The following is a 24,030-nucleotide window of genomic DNA, read 5'->3' on the forward strand; positions in this document are numbered from 1 at the left end:
CATGAATGTATAGAATGTTTCGTGAAGGGCAGCTTCACTGCCGAACTCATGCCAAGGGGCCAAAATGACTACTATTCCTTCAACCTTCACTCAGGCATTGGTGAGATCAGTCAAGAAAACACCTTACACTTCGCAATTGATTACAAAGATTCAAAAAAATCGCAAAACTCTGGGTGATACACTTTTCTTTGATGTACTAATACGTGACGTCGGTCATGTTGACCCCACTCTATATCCTCCCAAGGATTTGGAAACACTATTGTTATTAATACAGAAGATCGAGTCCCAGGACACTCCCAACCGTGTTCATCAGGCTGTTTTAATTTTTTATTTATTCCTGGATTACCCTTTATCCCTCACCAATCATGAATCACTGGCAAACTACTATGCCGAAGAAGTGGGCATTCCTACTGGCTACAGAGAGCTGATAACAGGATTTTGGTATATGGATCAAATAGATTTTGACAATGCGTTATTACACCTCGGCCACCCAGAGGCTTTGCCTACGTATCACGACAAAATTTTTGCATCATTCATAAAAACTGCCGCTAGCAATAACAGTAGCACGAGTACACCGAATTCGTCAGCCCAGATTCTCGCTTACTTCACGGCTAAAAGCCCTAGACTAGTTTCCTCAGAGACGATAGAACATTATGTGGATAGCCTTTTGGAAGTATCTCTGTTTTCAGCATTGCGATTTGTACGATCAGTGTCACCAAGCATCCAGCCTGTGTTATTCCGTCGTATTATCATGAACACGCTATCGGATCCCAGATCAGAAGTTCGCAAGAAAAATATTTGGCGACTCGCCAACCTCCCCTTAACAGATAGTGAGTCTGTACTGTTTAAAGACTATTTGCTGGAGATCAGCAAAGAGCATCCTGACACTACAGTTTCGTCGTTTGCTAAGGATGTCCTCATTGTGCGATCCTTACACACAGGTGACGTCCATACTTCAAAAGCAATTTCTGAACTACCTAATCCCAATCCTGCTTCAACAAAACCGCCTAGAGTAGAATGGAACGACATTACGCGTGGCATTAAACTCAGTAATTAATATTAGATCCAGTAAATATAATTATTACTTTGTCAACCTTGACGGCTAGGACTACGCCCCAGATCCGCGACTTTCTTATGGTTGGGCTTGACTCGTTTAAAGGACGGAGTCAAAACTTTAAAGTTAAATGTAGAGTAAAAAGTTATCTTTAAATAGACGTCTAATGGTGGAACAGTCGGATGTTGTTTTCGACATAAACAACGTCAAAGGAGTTAGCGGCCTCAAGAACAACCTTGTCTTGAATGGATCCACTAGGGGCAGAAATATACTTTACACCACTCTTGACAGCACGGTAAACGTTGTCAGAGAAGGGGAAAAAAGCATCCGATGCAAGAGCGACCTCAGAGAGCTTAGCGATCCATTCCTTCCGTTCGGCATCACTTAGTGGTTCAGGGATCTCAGCAAACTTGGCATTGTAATCCTCAAGCTCAGGGCCATCAGTGGGGATGTTGCCAGAGACGAAGAGATCAATGGCATTCGACTTATCAGGTCTCTTGGTTCCCTTAGCCCATTTGAAAGCAAGAACCTTGGGGTGTTGTCTGAGCCACCAATTGTCGGCTTTGTCACCAGCAAGTCTAGTACAATGAATACGCGATTGCTGGCCAGCTCCAAGACCGATCACCATACCATTCTTGGCATAGCAGACGGAGTTAGATTGTGTATATTTGAGGGCAATAGTAGCGACAGTCAAATCAATGAGAGCCTGTTCAGTGATCTGCTTGTTATTGGAGATGATCTCACGGAAAGTCGACGAGTTGATAACAGCATCGTTGCGCTTTTGAGAGAGAGAGATTCCGTAAACTTGACGAGTCTCAATTGAATCAGGGTTGTAGTTGGGGTCGATTTGAAGCACACAGTACTTTCCTCCCTTCTTCTTCTTTAAAATTTCAAGAGCTGCTGGCTCGTAACCTGGGGCGATAACACCATCAGAAACTTCCTTAGAAATAATCTGGGCAGTAGGAACATCGACCTTATTAGAAAGGGCAATGAAGTCACCGAATGATGACATACGGTCGGCACCCCTAGCACGAGCATAAGCGTTAGCCAAAGGAGACAAGTTCTCGATATCAGAGACAAAGTAGAGCTTCTTTTCCAAATCACTGAGAGGTAAGCCTACAGCAGCACCAGCAGGAGAAACATGCTTGAAGGAGGCTGCAGCAGGAAGGTTAAGAGAAGCAGACAGTTCCTTAACCAATGGCCACGAGTTCAAAGCGTCGAGCAAGTTAATGTAACCTGGAGAGCCAGAAAGAACCTTGAATGGCAATTCACCATTGGTAACAAAAGCCTGAGCGGGTTTTTGGTGAGGGTTGGCACCATATCTTAGAGGCAATTGTGAGATGTCCTCAGAGTATTGTTTACGGAAAAAGTCGGCAATGGTTGCATCATAAAGAGCAGTGTGCTCAAAAGCTTTCAAAGCCAATCTTTGTCTGGTTTCAAGAGAAATCTCGTTCTTAACAGTATCCTTCTCCAGCTCTTGTAAGAAGACGTGATAGTCAGCAGGATCAGAGAGGATAGTGACACGTGCATGGTTCTTGGCAGCAGCTCTTAGCAAAGTTACACCACCAATGTCAATTTCTTCGACAGCTTCTTCGATAGTAACGTTGACTTTGGAAATGGTCTCCTTGAAAGGATATAAGTTGCACACAACAAAGTCGACCTTCTCAATTCCTTGGGCGGTCAAGTCCTTCTCATCGCTCTCGATGTTTCGAGCGAGAATACCAGCATGGACAGCAGGGTGCAGAGTCTTGACTCTACCAGAAAGCATCTCAGGAGCGTGAGTGATGGCAGAAACATCCTCAACAGGGAAGCCTGCATCTCTAATCATACGGGCAGTACCACCAGAAGCGAGCAAACGAACATCGTTCTTAACAAGGCCCTTGGCCAGGTCTAACAATCCGGTTTTGTCGTAGACAGAGATGATGGCGGTTTTAGGAGCAGACATGATCTTCAGGTTAGTAAAAGAAAACGATAGGATAATTGTGACGGTATTTAAAAGAGATATGTCCAAGTAAAATTTAGAATGTGTGCGACTGGTTGTGAAATAATCCAAGAGTTCTGCTCTGATCATCGAATGTTCCCTTACTGGTGCATGAGGAGACTTAATTGAAGAAGCTTGGGCACTGAGAGATCATTGATCTAGCCCTTTTGCTTCTAACATTAATACTGGAGTTTAAAGAGATCATTCGAGTGTAATAGAACTATTGGATCTTTTGTTTTGTCATCAAAAAAATCACTAGCCAACGGAGCAGTGGCAGTATCGGGTGAAACGTTCCCATCCCATTGCCGGGGTGCTTGCCAGAGACAATTAGTGAAACATTCCACAATTATTAAGTATCCCCCTACGGATCATAGTCCATGTTTATTTTCATCGATTTATTTATCTTGTAGTGCCAATAAAAATCTCTTCACCATTCATACCAACCTATCTGCAAATCAGAGATGCAGCCAATCAGTCACACATAGATTTATAGATTACCCCTACTGTCCTGCACCCATTGTCACTAAGCTCCATTTCGCTTCTAATTGACAATCGCTGACACCTCATACAGAAGTCGCCAGTATATTAAACTGATCAATACTTACCAAAATTCCAGAAGACAGATCGTATGTACCTGTTTTGAATCAATTGTAACGAGTCTACCTAAAATCTAAGCAAGACAAGGTAAAAAGAGTAAGGTCTGTGAAAGAAAAAAATGCTTCCTGCAGGACCCCCAACCGCAACAATGACGATATTCCGCGAAAGCGGTAAATCATGTGATGATAAGCCAGGCATCACGATTTTTAAAGGTCAAGCGGAGTCCGGGTACCTAGACTGTCAATTAATATTAAATGATGAAATTTATAGAAACTTATAAAAGTAATAAAAATGTTAGCTAAGCCGGTATGGGAAGCAGATCAGCTTTGGTGCTTCAAGTCAACCGCATTTTTACAACAGTAAAATTTGGAATCGTTATTGGCATTTATTAACATGGATTCTAACCACTGGTAGGTAACATAAACACCTAACCCTGATATTAAAAATTTATAAAACCGTTGATTCGAATGCGTTAAAGTTCTCTTTTTCTTCTTTTCTCCTTTAACGCAAAAAACCACAGCTGGAATATTAAAAGCATTCCTAGGAGGCGGACCCGTAAGGAGCCTGCCCAGGATCTATGTGAATTTTCATGTACACCAGACTGGAGAACAGACCTTTGGTCAATCTTGGGTGCAGCGTGTCATCTGATAGATGTTCAGTTTTCTGACTCTGTCTAAGGGTTGCCCTTCGTGGTCCCGGATGAGACTCGGTGCAATGATTGACTGAACATAAACTAGTGATATAAACTTTTAATTATTTAATATAATTCTTCCCGTAATTCAGTACAGTATTAACGGCGCTATTTATAAATTGATTTAGTAGCTGATATTTTAACAGATTAGCAAGGGCCTCCGAGCTTCATCTAGTATTGCTTCGACAAATCTTTTGACTCTACGAGCATCTCGTGAGAATATTATAATTTTTAGATACTAATAATATTAATTAAAACTATAACAAATTTATTTCGCGAATACAAGTTCCAAACATGCACTAAACCGAACGCATTATACAGAACGATTTCACCCAGCTAGTCAATTATAATGGGAATTATGTCTATCATGAATTTCAGATTAAGAGCTATTGCGATTTAATAATAAGGATAATGTTTCCGTTCTGTTTTGACCATGTGTGTTCAGATCCGGGTCATGACCAGTCGCGAGTCACCACCACGTCACGAAGAAAACCGTACTCGGGTCTAGCAATTTCTTGCTAATTTTAGCGCATCGGTACCTCATCTCATGTACAACATGCTACACCCTTAATGTAAAATAATGTTAACATGTGCCAGCTTGTATGCCATTATGTAAAACGGTCGGAGAAATATCCTCTAGCGGCATGTAAAACTTGGACAATGCCCATCGAATGCCGCCAGCAACCGGCCGAAATATATCAAATAATGCAGATCACGCATCGCAGCATGCACTGGTTATTCACCGTAAGTCACTCGGGTCTCACAAATTTTAAAACTTAGGTATAGCCTCTCAAATATATAAAGGATGTATATATCACTGTTCAATTGAAATTATGCCTATTCTTTTCCTCAGAATCAAATCAACTTTGCGACTGTACTCTCGCATTCTACAATATTCAGCTAAGCTTGCACCAACATCCTTCCACTACAAACACAATGGCTCATTTTGACGAAACCTTAGCACCTACCAAGTCTGCTTCTGAGGCTATTAAGAAGGGTATCACCAAGGTCATTAAAGCTGTTTTGACCCCTCCTAAGCCCTCTGTCCACCCCAGTGATATGATGTCTGTCTACAGAAGATAAGCAATCTACTGCAAACATTTTCGTTCCTTTGAAATAACTATTTATTCTGTCAGACTCTGTTCATGGCCACTATTTAATTGTGTCATTTATTCCAATGTCTTTAATTTATTTTTAATTAATTGTATTTATTTTCTTAATATCCTGTCTAGCGCAATACTAGCCACTTTACAATTTCACTACTCTTTTTAAGAGAGCGTTTTGTCCTCGCATTCCCTGCCCCTATAGAACGACAATGATCTAAACATTATATACTCTACTATTAGATCCTGCTATTAAAAACAGCACCTGTGCCATTAGCTTGATAAGCCACTGTTGGAGCGGAGTCCAACAAGTCGAAATTCGGTAGAAATGTATATATATTTTTTAAACATTAGCCACTTGCAAAGAAGAATACATAAAAGAGCTCTTTAATAAGAGACTGATGCCATAACAAAAACTTTTGACAAAACCGAAATTAAGCCGCTTAACGGTATCTCCACAAACTGAGAGTGTTGTGCTTCTTCCAGGTGTGTCTGCGGCCAGCAGAGGTGTTGTGGTAAAGATGACCCTTGTTGATACCTCTGGACTTCTTACCAGTGGCAGTAAGACCACGGGCCTCACGGTGCTTGTGAACGGGGTTGGCGATCCAGTTGTAACGAGCATCACGACGAATGGCCTTGTGTTGAGGGTCAACAAGGATGACCTCGTAGTACTTGTAGGTGGAGTCTTGGTTGATCCAGTAAGAGTTGAGGACACGCAAGTTAGGGGCACGACGTCCAACACGCTCTTCGGCGGTAGCACGCAAAGAACGTTGGTACTTGAGTTGGTTGATACCCATGTTGGTGGGCTTACCGTAGGTAGCACCCTTGGGAGCAGGCTTCTTACGACCACCACGTCTGACACGGATTCTGTAAATCACGAATCCTTGCTTGGCCTTATAACCGAGACGACGAGCCTTATCAGGACGAGAAGGTCTGGTAGCACGGTGAATGACATTGAGTTGACGGTATTCCCAACATCTGACACGGAGCAAAAATCTGAGGACATCAGATTGCTTGTTACGGGAGATTTCTTCCAAGTACTTGTAGGCACCCATTTTTGATTTAGTCGAACAATAAAGGTTGAAGGAGAAGAAGAATTTCACTATGCAGTTGAAGTCTTGATACTGTATGCGCTTGGTTCCCAATTTTCAGGGCAAGGGCATATGCTCTTGAATAAGAGGTTGAGTCTAGTCATGGGAGTACATTTCAATAATTACCGAAATAGGCAACAGGCTATATAAGCAGTCACATTCATGTGACATGTAGATATTTGCAGATCTCGAAGCACACGCCGCCGATACTGCGGCTTAAATATATCAGGCGTAGCAACATTAACGTTGATAGATGAAGATTAGGGGCAGTGTAAACGAAAACTGAAGCTCTTTAGTGGATGATCAGGGGGCTGACGATGGGAATAGAATGAAGATCTAAAGTCAGATCGTTGAGGATAGCAAGTGAGGGAGGGGTCAAAGTAATGAGGGCAACCAAATAAGAATTATTCGCGAAAGGCGTTCGGGTCTCAGTGGTCCCAAGAGTCAATTGCGTTCGCAATATATGGTTAAAAGAAAACCTTAAGCGTAATTGGAAGCCGGATTATTTAAGATTGGGTTCTCGTAGAACCGAGCAGAATGAAAGCTCTAGATAAATTTACATAGTAAAGTCAAGCGATTGTTTGTTTACTAGGAGACCGACGTAGCATACAAATTAAGCTGTTATGAAAGGCTTAGCTTGCATTAGACTGTGCTAAAAAAAGATTAAGAAACGGTTTAACAATAGGTGCTCTGGCTCAACGTAACGTGATAAACTGTCTCTTTGTGTTCTATGGAAACCCTTGAACCTGATCGAGGTATTCCCCAACAGCAAACTCACGAAATGTAGGACTGGGATGTGATGTTATTTGACAATCCAGGAGCAAAATGACCTCAGACCTTTCCTCTAACTAGTTTCACAGATCCAATTCCGGATATCTATATTCAAAGTGGGAAATCAAGTCACCCATCTGTCATGGTGTTCATAGAGTTGGTTTCCCGGTAAACAAAACTATCATTACGTACCTATTTACCCAATTGGTCTTAATACATTTTGTTACTACAGATCGTTCCTGCATACTCTCACTCTAAGAGGAACTTCCCCTTGCAGGTCTGTAGATCGAAAAAATTAGAACAACACAAACGCTAGATTTCATAGAAGAACTATGACGAAATGTCTCATCATGCAGCTAGATCGTAAGAGACATGTTTTATTAGTTGAGAGTGGGGAGGAACGAGAACGAAAAAAGAAGAAAGGACACCCCAGGAAATATATAAAAGAACGCGTTAGGCTATTAAAAGCTCAAAATCCAACTCGAAAAACATATCAACAAGGCCCAGAGTATATACACGAAAGAGCCGCAATATTTGCTAACAGTTGAGTAAATATACGAAAAACACAATTGAAATTCAACGAATTTTTTCTCACACAACAAAAAAAAACACCACAAAATGACTGATCTTGCCGTTTTGACTACAGTTCTTCCCACTGCTATCCCTTACACCTCATTAGCAGCCAACGTGGCTTCGGCTGTCGAGGGTCAGACTGGCCTTATCTTAGATGCTCCAGCTAGCACCGCTGCTGTTGGTGCTGCTGCTGCAAACGGTGGTGCTGGTTCCGCCACAGTAAGCGTTCCAGCTTCAGGTGCTGGTGGAGCAGCTGGATCTTCTCCTTCTGGTATTGCTGGAGGTGCTGCTGGCGGCGCTTCTGATGCTGCTGGTGGTGCTGCTAGTGCTGCCTCTGCCGCTGGCGCTGCTGGTGCTTCTGCTGTCTCCGGTGGTGCTTCTGCCGCTGGTTCCGTTGGTGCTGCTGGTGCTTCTGCTGTTGCCAGCGGTGCTTCTGGTGCTGGCTCTGCTGCTGTTGGTGGTGCCTCTGCAGCTTCTGCCGGTGCTGTTTCTGCTGCTTCTGGTGCTGCTTCTGCTGCCTCTCCTACAGGTGGCTCTGCTGCCGGTGGCGCATCTGGTAGCGGTGCCGCTGAAACATCTCCTTCTGGGGGTCTTGTCACAGATTCAGGCTCTGCTCCATCTGGGGCTCAGGAAACTGGTTCAGCTGCCAGTGCCTCAGGATCTGGTGCTGGTGCCTCAGGTTCGGGAGCTGGCGCTTCTGGTGCTTCTGGTGCTGCTGAGTCTTCTGGATCTTCTGCTAGCGGTTCAGCCTCCGGATCAAGCTCCAGTGCTGCTTCCGCCTCTCATCCCGAGATCTTCATTGGTATAGCTGCTGGCATGCTCTCCACCATTGGACTTCTTCTCTAAAATGATATTTTAGACTAATTGAAAAATAGTTGCTTTTGGATGAGACTAGTAGCTTAATTTTCTTATTTTTATTACTAGTATATTATTCATGTTTAATATTCTATATGATCTGGTATAATAGATATTTTCTACAATTGACTTGATTGTGCTTAACTTGACAGTAATATTTCCATGAAGTCACCATACAGAAAGGTCTTCGAAACATTAAATCACTACAGCGTGGAATTGCCTGTTTCAGGATAAATTTGTAATGCGTTGAATTGTTCCAGGAAGTAATATAGGCGTATCGATGACTTTGCCTATGTTACTACCGTTACTACACGTCAAAGTGTCGCAGTACTTCGCAATGGCAACTTTATGGCAACTCAACAGTCATTCCAACTATATAGGGGTGTCTGCAGTATATGATCAATCGAGCAGCAATGCATGACTTGCTTGCTCATTGTTTGAGGTAATGACCACCGGCTGGAAGGGTTGTGATTCGCAAAGGAATAAATTAAACTTCAAAGTACCAGTCTAATAATGTAGTGATCTACGAGATCAACTATTTAAGGTTTCGTTTACACCACTAGCTGAGACATGGCTAGACTATTGAGGTTCCTGATTGTCGGCTTTGCAAGCACCTTATTACATTTCGAGAGTAATAGTTAAGACAGTGAAAATAGAACATTGCGTTTTGCAAAATAATATATAAATGGCAGTAGAGATGTTTGGTAATAACTGCAGTTGGTTCATTACAATGATAGGTATGTAGCAGTTATAAGTGCAGTTTTATAGCATTTAGTACATATGAAACAGATTCTTGGTCGTCTAGCTAAAATCTGGACCACTCCTGGAATAAGAGAACACTTCCTAATATAATCGGATGAACAAATCAAGGATACCGAACACCGCGGATCATAACGATCATAAGAAGCGGGGAAAATGGTCAAAAGACGAGCCGAATAAAAAGAAACCAAGCTTCATATAGTTTTATTTTGTCAATTGCTAGAGCGAAAGCCGCCCAAACCTTACTCCCATTGCTGCTCACAGGCGTGGTATTGGTCACAGATCTGAATCTTGCAGATTCTACTATTCCATACATTGATAATGTGCTAATGGAACTAGCATGAACTTTGACCAAATTTCTTCGCTTATGTGCATCGGTTAAATGTTGAGACTGGAAATTCCTACTTCCGTCTAGAAAAGCAAACCTGAAAAGTCAAACCGATGTAGAACCCAAGTTCCTGGAAGACCCGACCCATTAAAGAGCGATGTACACCATTAATAAGAAACAGCTAAGCCAACGCAGGACCAACTTTTAGGGTTCGACCTATTTTTGGTTCAAGACATAATCTGTGCATTCGACGAGTCCAATGATGGTCTGAGCACCCTAAAATGAAGTACAATCTAGAAGCCACTTAGCCCAACATCTTATACAGCTATCAAGCGGCTTATTCCTCAGAACGACTGCCGAGCATCAGATTCAGAAAGCCGAAGAACATCCGAGACAATTGTACAGGCGATCGCCACGATTGCATACTACCACGTATATTGTTTCATTCACGTGCATTAGAGTTTATGTACATTAACAACCGCACAGCTTATTGTTTGATGTTCATAGCAGAATTAAAACGCTTGACAAAAAAATCGTTGATGAACAAAGATCTGTACGCTTAAAAGGGTAGATTTTCCAACGATCGGAGCAGTAATACTCGAGATCTTGCAAATCCATCCATCCATCTAGGACGGTGGCTGACAGCTTTTCGAGCCGCTTGTAAAATCACTGTCCCTGGGTCAATACTGGGGGAAATGTATTAGCATAAATATGCTATGAGTTCACAAAACATCCAAGAACTAGCGTAAAACTTCATTAATATTTAATATACAAGCTACTAAGGACAAAATATGCAATAATTTTTTCTCAAACATCACGAGGTCAAAAGAACCTACAAACTACTGAAACTTGTAGTACTACTAACTACAGTGTGGTAAAATAGAAACACAACGGAATATTCGGACTTGGATCGTCACTCCACGGCATATGAAAATGAACCACTACTATGAAACATAAAAGTGAAACAAAAATGACACCAACAAGCCCAATAGATTCGAAAAGTAAAAAATTAAATAAATCCAAATCAATGTCAATAAAAAAAAACAAACAAAAACAAAAAAAAATCAAGTCAACCAAATCCCAAATCTAATTTCCTTGGCCACCCATGGGCGCTGGTCTTAGCCTCATCATAGTATTTCTATTCTGTCTCATAAATGCCTCACAGTAGTTAGTTGACTGGTTTAGTCATGAAGTACCTCAAATTCCCAGAACTAGTTCCCAGAACTTGTTGCCAGAACCTTATAACTTTGCAGTCTCCAGTGCGCAAGTCGGTCGAATCATATAAGTAGTATACTTACTCTCAACTGTGAATCAAACTCTTGTCTTTCACTTCCCGTGAGATAAGGTTCCCATACCTGCCGTTGATTTAATGAATCGGTATATTCATATGGGCATAGTTGCCGCGTCTCACCAGAGGAGCCTGGTTTAACTGTTAGCAATTAGTAATTATCACATTGGCGTTGTGCCACCAGCCTGTATCAGCTTCACACATCAGCAAGAGGCACACTAAGCAGACACAATCCTAACTTACCTCCTTGACCAATTTGACTGTGAATTGTAACATGGTTATTGGTATACCATTCTTGCCATGTCTCAATGGGATGTCTATTCGAACTGTAAGCTGGAGGCCACAGAGACATTTAGTGTTGTGTAAAAGTATGGTCAGGCGGATGGCTGTGTTCTATGTCTATGTTTATGTCTCTTGATAATAGTTTTGACTTAGTTCATAGGGGCTGAGAGAGCACAGGAATAAATAAATTTACAATGGAACTTTCGGTGCTAGTAAAGTTTATAATGATAACCTGTCCGTCTGTATGCAGTAAAATATCAGTAACCTAATAAAAATCCCCAGCTAGTAAAGAGAATGGATTAGAGATTGAAATGTAGATAGGGAAAGAAATAGAAAAAATGATTGAATACTCTGTTCAATTTTAGACGTTGGCAGTAGTATTGGCTTTGGCTTTAATAGTTTGTTACCCCATGGAATCCCCCTAGCTGACTTATATACATATATATATGTATACACAAATATACGAATAGCCATATCTCTGCTTCAGGCAAGTAAGTTTCTAAATTTTATTTTATTTTTATTTTTATTTTCTTTTGAATTCACCACTTCCTGCTTGTAAATATATTTTATTTTTCCATGTTTGACCTACAAGATCTCTAGTTTAGCGTTTATTTTGTTTTTGCACTCCTGTCATGAATTTATTTTTCTTTCCATTAATTAATTTTTTTGAAAAAGCACTGATACTGGTGTCTGGTTCTTCGATATGCAACTAAAATTAGTAATGGAAAAAGAAGCTTTTATGGTTACTTTTTGGGTCTGCGGATGGGGGTCCGACTATAAGCGAGAGCCCTCAAAATTGTACCCAAATATTTAATACTATTAAAGCCTTTTTTTCTATACCCTTTTATATTATTTCCAACAGGTTGAATTGTTGGACATCGGATGACACTACGGATTGTTGTTTCCTGCTTTCAACCTCGCTATCCAACAATGAAATCTGCTAGGCGCGGATCCTGTTTATTTTTTTGCCGTTCTTGGTCATGACCAGGTTTATATGCAGCCGTCAATGTGTTGATCGGGCGGAAGGGCTGTATAGCATTGCGGAGGAGTGACAAACGGTTTCACAGTTGAGAGGGTGGACGGTCAGCGTTTGTTACCCTGCTGGAAATTCCCAGCCCCCGTCGCTAATCCTTCTGCTCCTTTGATCTGTCCACCATAAGCAGGACATGGAACTCTGCTTAATTTTCCAGTTACTTGGTTCGCTTCGCTGCTTACCCAACTCATCAAAGATGCCGTTTTCGTTTACCATGTAACCGGGATAGTGACAAGTGACCCGGCCACAAGGATCACATTTCGAGGTGGGCCCAAAACGAGTGTCATGAAACAAAACAACAGGAGTAGCTAGGGTAGGGGCTATCCGGACAACGGAAACCAAACAGGCGAAAGCGCAAAAGTAGCCATCAAAAGTTTAATATGCAGCTAGTCAATCTGCTCTACGCTTGTAAGGATTGGGGGGAGGGGGAGGGGTATATGATATCCAATGTAGTTAGATCATTGGTCGAGCTAGTTGTAATATGTTGTAATAAACTTTATGTTTGCATGAAGATACAAACAAAACAACTTGAAGCGAGTTTGGCCATCAGGTAGTGAAGATAGTTTTTTTTTTTTTTTTTTTTAACTAGAGAGACTGAAACTAGGGGCCGAGGGCAGGGAACAAGATGGTCAACTACTGCCGGACTGTGACGGTGCTGAGGACGACCGACAAAATCGGTCTATCTAGATATTGTGGGGTATACTAGGGTTGTCTAGTGTATTGGGTGATTCGTCGGTTGTTTCCAGGATTATGCACCAGAATCTCACCGTCACTTGCAGCAACTGCTTCCAGATACTACCATTTCATGTCATAGGTTGGCGCTCAGTCTACGTCACCATCTCGACAACAGGTACCCAGTATGCTGATGACGAGCAATGACCTGCTATAATAGTCTGAAACAATACCGCGACGGAATCCATTCCTGAGGCTCAAAACTATTTGTAGTGTCCGACTCGCACAGTCCACTTACTGGTTGAGTTGATAGGCATGAAACACAAGCGATATATTTAATAACTAACGAATGAAAGCACCTAAATAGTCAATGGAATAGAAAGAATCACAATACGAAACAGCAATTACTTGCCAAAACATTGCTGAACCATGGGTATATCGGATGATATTTCCGTTAAGGTTAACAGATAGAAATAATATTTGCGACATTCAGTATATATGTAATACGGCATGTTAAATATTACAGTTAACATGTAATGAGAATAGTCTCCATACCAATAATAAGTACGGTCTGAAATCATCACTATACAACCACCAAAAGCATGGCACCACAAATTCCACTTGTGAAAGAGATACTGTGATGTTGGAGGACTAGTTTGTTTCCATACATATAATTAGAATTTAGCCTTGTATCAGGTTGTTCTAATGTTGACGCTGTATAATATGATCCACCATAAATATTGATCACTCAAATGTGGCGTACGGTTACGCTAGACTTTGTACTCCGCTTCTCCAGAATTACTTTTATTAGCAGCCTGTGTGCATTGCGAGCAGTTGGTGCAGCTCTTCACTGGGTGGATAGTTAAGCCATTGAGAAGTGCAATTAAAGAGGTGCAGGTCATAGAGCCCTTCGCAATGCAGTTAAGAATGCAGCAAAGAGTGCAGTTCCAGTGTGTAATACATTATAAATGAATTGCAAGTATATCCGATGCTCGCTTTTTTGCTTTTTGTCCTCATTTGGATTCTTTAAAGGACTGTTTCTTTGTTAGCATAGTCCGGTTGCTTTTTGTTTCTCTGCTGGTGTCGGAATATGAAATACCTAAATGTGGCTATCTTTGAACGGCGTTGGTAAAAAACATTCTCGTAGTTGAATGCAGAACTACCAGTATCGAATACAGCATAATTGGATTGCACAGGAGTATGTTTCGTTGGTGTTCCATCTTTCAGTGAAGCCATAGGATGAAAAGTCCTATTGTGTACCGCTGGATCATAGAACTACATCTAGATAATATTGATTCTATTGGGCCTCGGTAGTTAAAGACCACGATCATATGTCGTCGATAAGAAGTAAGGAGTGAGTGGTGGTGATATTGGCTACTTTAGGGTCAAAGGGCTAGTCCGAGATTTGGTATCCACAGACAGAAGAGGATAATCGCTGCGCTATGTGTTCGTTGGTTGTAGTAAATCTCCTGCAATCGCTACATGTGGCCTTAGTGCTGCATGTACAGACATAAAGCGACGATCTAGATAGCTTGGAATCTGTATAGTTTCTATTTGAGGTTTGTTATAGCACACGAGATTGTAGATCTGCACTTTTAAGAATTTTTAGCCTTTCCCGACTCAACCAGTAGCAGCATCCCATTCGGGTCATGATAATTGTCTCTAAAATCCGAGATGGGAAGCGGCCCGGTTTCTTTAAGAACGACCAAAACGATCAAGAAGAGAATATAGCTGTTACTTATCGAAGCGCTGGGCATATGGGGTGCTGTGGAGATTCTTATCGTTTCAAATACAGATAAGAATAAGTCCATCCTAGCAGATACGGTCTGTTCTAATATAGATAGAGCTGCGGTTGTCCGTCCGCCCGACCACAATATGGATCATTCCATAACTAGATTGTAGAGGTGTCATCCACATCGGGAGAATATCAACGAGGCAGCGGTACTTGTACTTGGCTGGCTGTTATTTATTAAGTTAATAGATAGATAGTTTATAGAACATTGATGTGTGCATGATGCTTGGTGTAGTCGGTTTTAGTCGCTGTATTAAGCGTAAGCGTTGGATAGACAGGCTACATTAGCGAGGATTGGCGTTGGAGATCGCGACCATGTCGGCCGATCGATCCAGAATCAGTCCTAGACATTGTTCTACACAATGCCTGAGTGGCCATTCACGGCCGATGGTTGACTTGGGTCACGGCTGCTACTATTATTTGTCTAATCAGGTGTCTAATCAGGTATCTAATCAAAGATCACAAGGTACAGACAGTTCATTATATTAAAATTTCTAGAAGTGGTAGCTAAAAACGTCGAATAAAAGCTCTTTTTTAAAAAATCTATAACGTAGATTTTCGTGATCCAATTGCATCTCATAAAACTTGACAACCAACTCTCTACTAAACTATTAAGGGGGAAGAGAGAGAGGATGACATGCTGAGACATGGGCGGACGGCATGACACGCGAGTCAGGACAGCATATAGAATGGCTGTAACTATAGGATTGGCATCAGCGCAGTTGGCCGGTGGTTGCAGCAAAGCTGCATTTATAGCCGGTACCGATTGCAGAATCATTAAATGAGCGGTAATAAGAGAACTCAAACATAACTCCTTCCACGTTTATTAAGCCTTCTAGTAAGTTGGCTTGGTGTGACTTCTGAAACTGTTTCGGCTATATATATAGATGTACAACCATTTGTGGGAGCTTAAAACCGTTAAACCCACTAGTCAGAATGATGTCTGCAAAAAAATACAACTGGCGTTTCTGCGACTTCACGATTGCATGTGCATCTTACTTGAAATTAAAAACGGTTGATCGACCAACTGAACGCCCTCATGAGTCGACTTACATCTAGCCGACCAACCCCAGACAGACCCAGACGTCCTCACTACCGACTCTGGGGATTTTTGAGCAATAATATTGATCTACCAAATGTTTATATCCAAGTTTGTTTTTTTATTTACAATATAATATCATATACATGAGGTTGAGAACGATATGCACTTAGATCTCGGGCCAACAAATGACTGGCTTAGCTGTCAACAGCAAACACTACGCAACACCTTCTTCGTATGAGTCTATTGAAGCATAGCTGTGATTATCCAGGATATCTGTCTAAGAAAGCTTGGCTTACCTGCCTATGACACTATTGCATTCAATTGAGAGTCGAATGTCCACTATGAACTGGTGTATGAATAGATACAACATATGAATAGAATTTCAATTGGCTCGCTTATTGACAATGCGAGTATGATATCTTACACATCGCTGGAGACTCTCGTTTTCCACTGTTTAATATCCAAGGGCTTATAAAATTAGATTCGTTCACGCCCTTTTGCTGGACGGTTTTGACTTTGACTGCTGAAAACCGGCTACAGTAGACCTAGCGTCTATGGCAAAAAGGGTGCTAATATATAAATAGACACCATCCAGGAAGTCTCTAAATTGAATAGCCAGAGGACGTTGACTAATTATATTACCGTTTGACACGTATTGTTGAGGCATCTCTGTGTTGTGTTCACTGCAAAGAAGGGAAGAGTAATGACAGAGTCAGGACTTAAAATATATGTTGGCCTGAACTGATATTCCTATATGGAGGTTTCATCGCCTGCATCCATATTGTCTAAATTAAATTAATTTTTTCTTCAATATATGCCAATGAATATAATAAATACAAATACAATAAATAAAAAAACAATCTAGAGATATAATAAACAAACCTATGCCAAGTTATGCCCTATTAACTACCAGCCGGTTCCTAGCCAAGCCTAATACAAGCAAGTTTAAACACCTTCGTCTTCATCCTCATCCTCGTCATTTTCATCATCTTCTTCCAATACAAGATCATTTTCAGCCTTCTCTTTACGGCTGATATTTATCGACGGTTGGTGGTCGCGATACAACACAATCCTACTTTGCTCATCCGTCTCGTTACATAACGCTATCAGTTGTTCTTTAGATAGCTCTGCAAAAGAGGGAGTACGAACGATTTGACCCCAATTCCTAAAGCAGTGAAGCGCAGCTTTTCGACAAATAATTGACTCCTCCGCTTGAACTGCCCTCTGCCAAACCAATAGCGCTGTACTATTAGTGATTAGCCCCTGTTGTGTGATAGCCTCAATGCACAGCTGCCTCAATCTAGGCAAATCATACACGTTAGCTAGAATCAGGAGCCCTGTAACCTCATCAATCGAATTGCCCTCAATCGAATCTCTATACATAAACTCAATCAATCTGCGTACCCAACCGATAGGCTCTGATATACACAGGCTCCGACTATGAAACTCTTGCATTTCGCTGGACATGATTCTTCTAAAATGTGGCCATCTTGCCCACAAAATCATCATATGAACAGGAATTGGTTCCGATATGGCGTATTCGCCCGATTCAACTAATTCGTCCAAGCTACAGGACAAAGGTGGTCTCCGAGTACCTTTAATGGCCTTAATTTCGAAATCACACATTTCAGCTCTCAAAAAATGCCCATACAAGTCATAGCCAAGTGTTCCCACCGCCGGAGCATCGGAAAGATCTTTTTTATCCGCAGTATAGCCAAGATATGATAAATCTAGCCTAAGAACATGGCTTAAACGTTCTTCCACCATGCTGGACTCTGGCTGGCCAAAAAATACCAAATGATTATTTGCCGACGTCATATGGTACCAAACATATCCAGAAAAATAATCATCACAGTCTTCCATAACAGGTGACCAATTCAGCGATTTGAGGTCTAATGCTGAGATGCTACTTTGAATTCGACCAAACGCTGCCGTTGACCCCGGCACCACAGCATCAATCATTTTACCTATACCTCCAGATCCATAATAATGTGTTCCAAAGCTCGACGGCTTAGGCAAGGACGAGACTATCAAAGCTGACCCAACTGAGTCAGTTCCTATATCGTACCATGCTACCTCGGCCACACGATCCTGATTTTTCCCTAGGCCACCAAATGCCCATACTTTGTTATCATATACTGTGATCGTGTGGTCATAACTGGACACAAACGAACGTGGTCCACTCCATTTCCGGGTCGCAAATTCATATAGATACATTTCATTACTGACGCCATCAGCAGTTATACCTCCCGAAATAATCATTCTCGTACCGTCTTCCGTCAAACATGCCGCATGTCGAGATCTTCCTGAAGGGATAACGACACCTGGAGGACCCCTGATACGTTTTATGAATCGCTTCTTGTCAGTTCGATGTAACCCCCGACGACGCGTACCGATTGCGACTTCCTCTTCGGCCTCATCTTCATCTTCATCTAAATCATCATCATCATCATCTTCTTCTTCTTCTTCTTCTTCCTCAGCGATCTCAGCTGCATCATCTTCATAATCGTCATCCTCACTATTCTCCTTATAGTTTCGAATATGATCCCAAGTTTCATCTTCTAAATTGAAATAGTAAATCATATTTGAAAAGGAACCATCATCTTTTTCACCTCCAAAAATCACTACCTTCGAATCATAAACAACAGATGTGTGTCCTAGTTCATTGTTAGCTTCAAGTATGCAGGGACCTGCATATAGTCATTAATCTCCACTCCTGGAAAGCTTTTTACTACGATATTTTGAAAAACACAAGCCGGTCCTAAGGAGGTGGTAGCAACTTACCAAATAGAACTCCAGGAAATGTTTCATGTGGTTGTGGTAATTTTCTTGTCCAGATATTGGTCTCCAGATTTAATATGCTGACATTTTGATCAACTATGAGTGTTAGTGTCTACCTCTACCCCCCCTACTACCAGAAGGATATTTTAATCGCAGCTTAGCCTATACTCACCTTCATCCGTAAACTTGTCAAATCCTCCAAAGACAAATACGAAATTTCCAGAGATAGCTATGGACTGATTCAGTAAGCTTGGCGGGACTCGACCGGCTGTCTCTATAATATTATAGACCGGTACTTTTGTTCGAGTCGGTGTCACGGCATGTGGGAGCATCATAGCCGTCATTTTATACTCCTTAACTAATTTTCAGTAGTATTCACCAATTATTAATAGTCTCCACCTTTATAGAGGAAACAAAGACTTTCTCAAAGTATCCCCCCTGAAAATCCCATATATTATCTCCAAACCAATAATATTTAACTCCAAACAAAGTTTTACAATATTGTATGCTTTCTTCGAGCAGTTATTGCCTCTGTAATTCCTGTTAATTTGGTCAACAGCAAAAAAGAAGAAAAAACTACTCTGAACTTGTCTAGATTTGTCTAACTTATCCACTTCACGGGGTACCTAGAGTAACCGTCGCTGTAAAGGCTACCTCACCTAAAACAAGCAGATATAATTTTTAATTTTTATTCAAAATCTCGGCTTTTGACGCGCTACTTGTTGTTTTCCAGCGACCCTTGGCCAGTAGTCGAACCGTCAAGTTTTTGTGCAAAAGTGAAATTTAAACCTATGCAGTATGATCCTTGAGCCTAGATTGTAATAAAGACTATACAGCTTCGTTCGCCCGATAATGTAAGTCGAGATTGAAAGAACTTCCATGTCCTAGCCCAGATAAGACATTTTGAGCCTCCGATCAGCCATGCTAGAATCAAGCTAAGTCACGTGATAAAACAAACAAGAAATTCTTAATCATTTTGGCTATATTAATCGTTACGGAAGGTTCGATTTACTCTGACCTAATTAATATATGACATTTTTTGGATAGAGCTGAGCTAGAATATATCTTGTGTGCAAGGAAATCTAGACTGAGAAATTGACCTGTAAACGCGTAATTTAATATTTCCTTATCGAATGCACGATTGAAAAATTCAACATTATCAACTGGCTTACTCCATATTTCTATATGTTAGTTTGAAGTTTGATTCGATTTTTACACGGATTTGATCGCAAGAACAGCTATTCTTGGCAATAGGCTCTTCCAAATTTGCCGAAATGCTCTTGTTCTTGGACCGTATCTGTGGGCTTTGATTGCAACAGGAATTCCAAGCAAGAGATTCAACACTTGGTCTATCGTTGATATCGCTTGTTTCGATAGCTTTCGTATGGCCTTAGAGAACAATTCGTTTCAAGGCTCGATTGTTTTACAAGATACTATAATGGCGATTTCGACTAAATCATACTCGGGATGTACAAATTCAGTAGGCATGGATATATGTAGTAGTCATCAATAGTTACCAAAAGACAAATAGCTTTCCGTATATCTCAATTTATTACAATTTCTTTGTTAGTTTCCACGAGAAATCTTGCTCGTTTGAAGATACACTGCCGTAGAAGAAATTTTTGTACTAATAATTTATAAAATAGCACGCGGCAGATAACAAGAGACAAGCGTCCGAGGGAAAAACACAGGCGCAAAAAAAACCGATGATCTCAGATTTTACATTACGCAACTAACCTTCCGCCTAACGTTTGCATTTTGAATTCTTTTATTACAGGATAGATCATTCCTAGACTGTCCTTCTGGATCAAATCAGAAATACTCGCTACGAAATCTAAAGAAAGACGCGTGATCACCGAAAATTCTTCAGAAACTGGCCAGTAGTTGCTTTCATAGCGAGTCGCGTTTATTGAACAGCAACACTGCTTACCATACCATAAACATAGACAAGCCATATGTTATCGTTTGAGATAACTAGCTCTCCGATGATTTCCAGTAAAATCAATGGAGCAAAGGATGGTCCAATCTTGGGCGACGCGGTGGATTCTCATGGCTCCGAATCTATACCAAGTCCCGCTCCTAGCATAGTCACCAGTGCCGCCCAAAGCCCGGTGATACATCCAAGCACAGACTCGAACGAGGAAGCAGAAGGTGGGTGTTCGAGTAATATTTCAGATTCGAAAGCTGATGATGGAACTGTCACTAAGCTGGCCCCGATTAGCACTGCAACAGGTAAGACACTTTCTCATAGTGTTAATATTACCACTCCTACTGAGCAACGTCCTAGCGATCCTTTTAATCCAACTCCCAGTCCACCAAGAAGAACTTCAGGGCGGGTACGGGTCACGCCTCAATTTTATGTAGGAGAACCACTGCCTCCCCCAAAGAAGAGAAAGAAGAAGAAGACCACTGGAGGCGCTTCAAAGAAGGCAAAAACCACAGAGATTATCAGTTCTATAGACGAGAATGGCGAGTTAGTTATTGTTAATGGAGACGGTAATCCTACTACATCTGGCAAAACCTTACCAGCTTCGATGATTCCAGGAAAAGCGAAATCTAAGGCCAAGTCTAAGGGCAAAGAGAAATCAGATTCCAAGGATGATACGAAGGGGGAGAAGAAATCAAAGCCTCTTCTTAAGATCTCGATCAAATCACGTAAGAAAGTACCTCCGCCAAGTTTCATACCAATAGAGAACAATTTCCCATTACCAATGATCTGGGAGAAGCTGGTTATAAGAGAGTTTGTTTTGAGATTCGACAAACTTTGTCGAATGCCTACAAGACATGCTACTTCTATCAACGATCCAAATTTGCAATGGAATGAGTACCTCTATAAGTCACTGATCGTTTCAATTCTTAAAGTTATCGCGAATGATACTGTTCCTGTGATCAGTAATGTTAAGGCATATTTGGGAGAAGTGGAGAAGACTTCAGCTGAGTCCGAGAAACTCTGGCATATTTTAGAGGAGTTGGTATTGGGGTATAATGAGCCTGGTTTTGATAATGACAGCGAATTTCAACACAAGTATGGCACCGAACTGGCAGTAGAGTTGTGGCGTCTCCAACTTGTCCGTAAACTTGTAGTCCAGGCAACTTGTACAGAAACAATCAGACTGACAATTCAGCATGATCAGGATGAATTGAGGCGAATTCAATTAGATACAATTGAAGAAGTTAAGAACTTACGAGCTTCCTGGGAAGAGCAGGCATTAAAACTGACAAATGCAGAACTCCAATTGTCAGAAGCGGACAAAGCTCGTTGGAAAGAAAAATACTTGACAGCGAAACAAAATAATACCAATAAAATTCGTAAAGCTGAGCAAAATTGCTACTTTCTTCATATGAAATATAACCAGAGGACGGCCCCATTAGGGATTGACAATATTGGTAATACCTATTGGCATTTTCAGCAGAAGAGTAATGCAAGCGCGTGGGGTTCGTGGATTATAATAGAACCAAATCCTAAATATGAAACACCTCTTGGGGATCCAAATGAGAAGAAGAAAAAGACGAAGTCTAAGAAAAAGAGGAAAGAAGGAGAGGAAGATGAAGAGGAAAAGAAAGTCAATGATATACAAGATGGCAGTTCAATGCCCATCTCAGGCTCATCATTGTCAGATACAGTGAAAACAGAGCACTTCGCTGCTTCTGAGGCACCTGAGACACCTGCAAATCCAATAATTAAACTAGATGAGGAGCAGGCAACTGGGAATACTGCAAACGTTAACTTGAGCCCATTGCAAACAGGTGCTAGCCAAGAGGTCAAAGAGAAGAATGAGCAAATTCAAGATCATTTGGTAGAGTCTAAGCCTCAGCAAAGGCTATTCTATATCAGCGGAAAACAGGCCATTTCCGAACTTGTCGAGTGGATTCAAGCTCAATGGGGCGTAGTAAATAGTAATCTCATCAAGGAGTTAGATGCCTACGCGAACAAGTGCGACGAATAGAACAGTAGTACATAGTATCATAATTATTAGAATTATTTTATTCTTGGTAATCGAAACCATATGGAGGAATACAGAACTACACAGTTACAAGGGGATCCTTGTCGGATGAACTAATGGCAATATCGAACTCATCATAATCATTCGCATAGTTTTGTACAAAATCCTCGAGAAGCTGTTTCTTAAAAGTACTCAGAAAGCCTCTTTCAGTATTAGAATGACCACAGACGATAGCGCTGGAACCGTTTTCAATCAAGTGAAGGGCATAATGGTGGCCCAGTTCACCGGTGAAATGCACATCGGCCTTCACGCCTTGAAGCACACTCTCTCCAGATCCAGCACAAATAGCGACAGTTTTGACAAGTTTGCCTTTAAGATGTGCTTCATTCGCAGCTAATTGAACATGCTTTAGACCTAAGTGATTTTTTATGCGGCTAACCAAGTCCGTTAGTGGCACTGGGTCAGATAGCTCTACTACTCTACCATAACCAGCACCACTGTGATCCTCGCTAAGATGCTCAGGAATCTTAACTTGTTGCACAACAGTACGAGAAACTTCATTTTCACTCCCCCCTGAAACTCCGTCGGCAAGCCAGTCATTGACACCACCAACGCCAGCATCAATGGCAGTATGAGGACAATAAACACTAATACCAGCTCTAACAAGTCTTAACAGAGATTCCTGTTGAGAATCTTTAGGTGAGATTTGTTTTAATCCTCTGAAAATAAATGGGTGGTATGCAATTACCATATTTCTTCTATGTTGGATCGCTTCATTCACAACTCCTCTTGTAAGATCAATTGTCAGAAGGACAGACAATTTCTTACGCTGCTCCAATGCCGATATTTCGCTATCGCTCAAAGGGCATTCTAGTAATAAACCAGTATTATCCCATGACTTGTCAGCCAATTCCTTGGGATACAATCGTTGAACTGGAGATATCGTTAGGATATGAACAGACGATATGGTAGAATATGTCTTATAAAATACTCACTTGAATTGACAATTTGTTTGACAGTTCTCTGACTAGACATTATATCCAACTCTAATTTCCAGCTGTTGTTTTTTTTTTACACAAGCAAATGTTTTGAAAGTGCTCAGTGACCTGGATCAAGATCCTTGACAACCCCCTGGTTTGTCGTTGACTGGTAAGAGCCGTACCTGAACCTAACCCGCATCACTTATCAGATCCGATTGATTATCAATATCAAGAACATGGCTTTTGGATCAGTAATAACCATGTCAGGAGTTACAAGTGAGGCCATGGATCAGGCTATACGGTCTCGCCTCGGTGCTACTCATACAGTTGTAAATGATTCTTCTGGTATGTCCTCCTTTTTCGTGTGTAGCGTCTAGTAAATTTAGAGACTAACCGAGATATAGGCGGGTGTG

The 24,030-nt window shown here is 41.3% G+C and overlaps 6 protein-coding genes across 6 annotated transcripts; 2 read left to right on the forward strand and 4 right to left on the reverse strand.

Annotated features, from left to right (window-relative positions):
* Positions 1–64: 64 nt before the first annotated feature.
* On the forward strand, positions 65–1,057 carry AWJ20_3056 (uncharacterized protein; the record flags this gene model as incomplete). Its single annotated transcript, XM_018880049.1, has 1 exon — positions 65–1,057. One exon carries the CDS (start codon positions 65–67, stop codon positions 1,055–1,057), a length of 993 nt encoding a protein of 330 aa, XP_018737906.1.
* A 160-nt stretch (positions 1,058–1,217) lies between these two features.
* On the reverse strand, positions 1,218–2,999 carry ADE17 (bifunctional phosphoribosylaminoimidazolecarboxamide formyltransferase/IMP cyclohydrolase ADE17; the record flags this gene model as incomplete). Its single annotated transcript, XM_018880050.1, has 1 exon — positions 1,218–2,999. The coding sequence occupies one exon, from the start codon at positions 2,997–2,999 to the stop codon at positions 1,218–1,220; it is 1,782 nt and encodes a 593-aa protein (XP_018737907.1).
* Positions 3,000–5,869: 2,870 nt separating this feature from the next.
* Positions 5,870–6,481, reverse strand: RPL15B (ribosomal 60S subunit protein L15B; the record flags this gene model as incomplete). Its single annotated transcript, XM_018880051.1, has 1 exon — positions 5,870–6,481. The coding sequence occupies one exon, from the start codon at positions 6,479–6,481 to the stop codon at positions 5,870–5,872; it is 612 nt and encodes a 203-aa protein (XP_018737908.1).
* A 10,376-nt stretch (positions 6,482–16,857) lies between these two features.
* AWJ20_3059 (uncharacterized protein) lies at positions 16,858–18,495 on the reverse strand (the record flags this gene model as incomplete). The annotated part of the gene is made up of 1 exon (XM_018880052.1): positions 16,858–18,495. The coding sequence occupies one exon, from the start codon at positions 18,493–18,495 to the stop codon at positions 16,858–16,860; it is 1,638 nt and encodes a 545-aa protein (XP_018737909.1).
* Positions 18,496–20,648: 2,153 nt separating this feature from the next.
* AWJ20_3060 (uncharacterized protein) lies at positions 20,649–22,640 on the forward strand (the record flags this gene model as incomplete). The annotated part of the gene is made up of 1 exon (XM_018880054.1): positions 20,649–22,640. The coding sequence occupies one exon, from the start codon at positions 20,649–20,651 to the stop codon at positions 22,638–22,640; it is 1,992 nt and encodes a 663-aa protein (XP_018737910.1).
* A 76-nt stretch (positions 22,641–22,716) lies between these two features.
* Positions 22,717–23,388, reverse strand: NIF3 (Nif3p; the record flags this gene model as incomplete). The annotated part of the gene is made up of 1 exon (XM_018880055.1): positions 22,717–23,388. One exon carries the CDS (start codon positions 23,386–23,388, stop codon positions 22,717–22,719), a length of 672 nt encoding a protein of 223 aa, XP_018737911.1.
* Between the last annotated feature and the right edge of the window lie 642 nt (positions 23,389–24,030).

This window comes from Sugiyamaella lignohabitans, chromosome B, assembly GCF_001640025.1.
Source record: "Sugiyamaella lignohabitans strain CBS 10342 chromosome B, complete sequence".
Taxonomy (NCBI): Eukaryota; Fungi; Ascomycota; class Dipodascomycetes; order Dipodascales; family Trichomonascaceae; genus Sugiyamaella; species Sugiyamaella lignohabitans.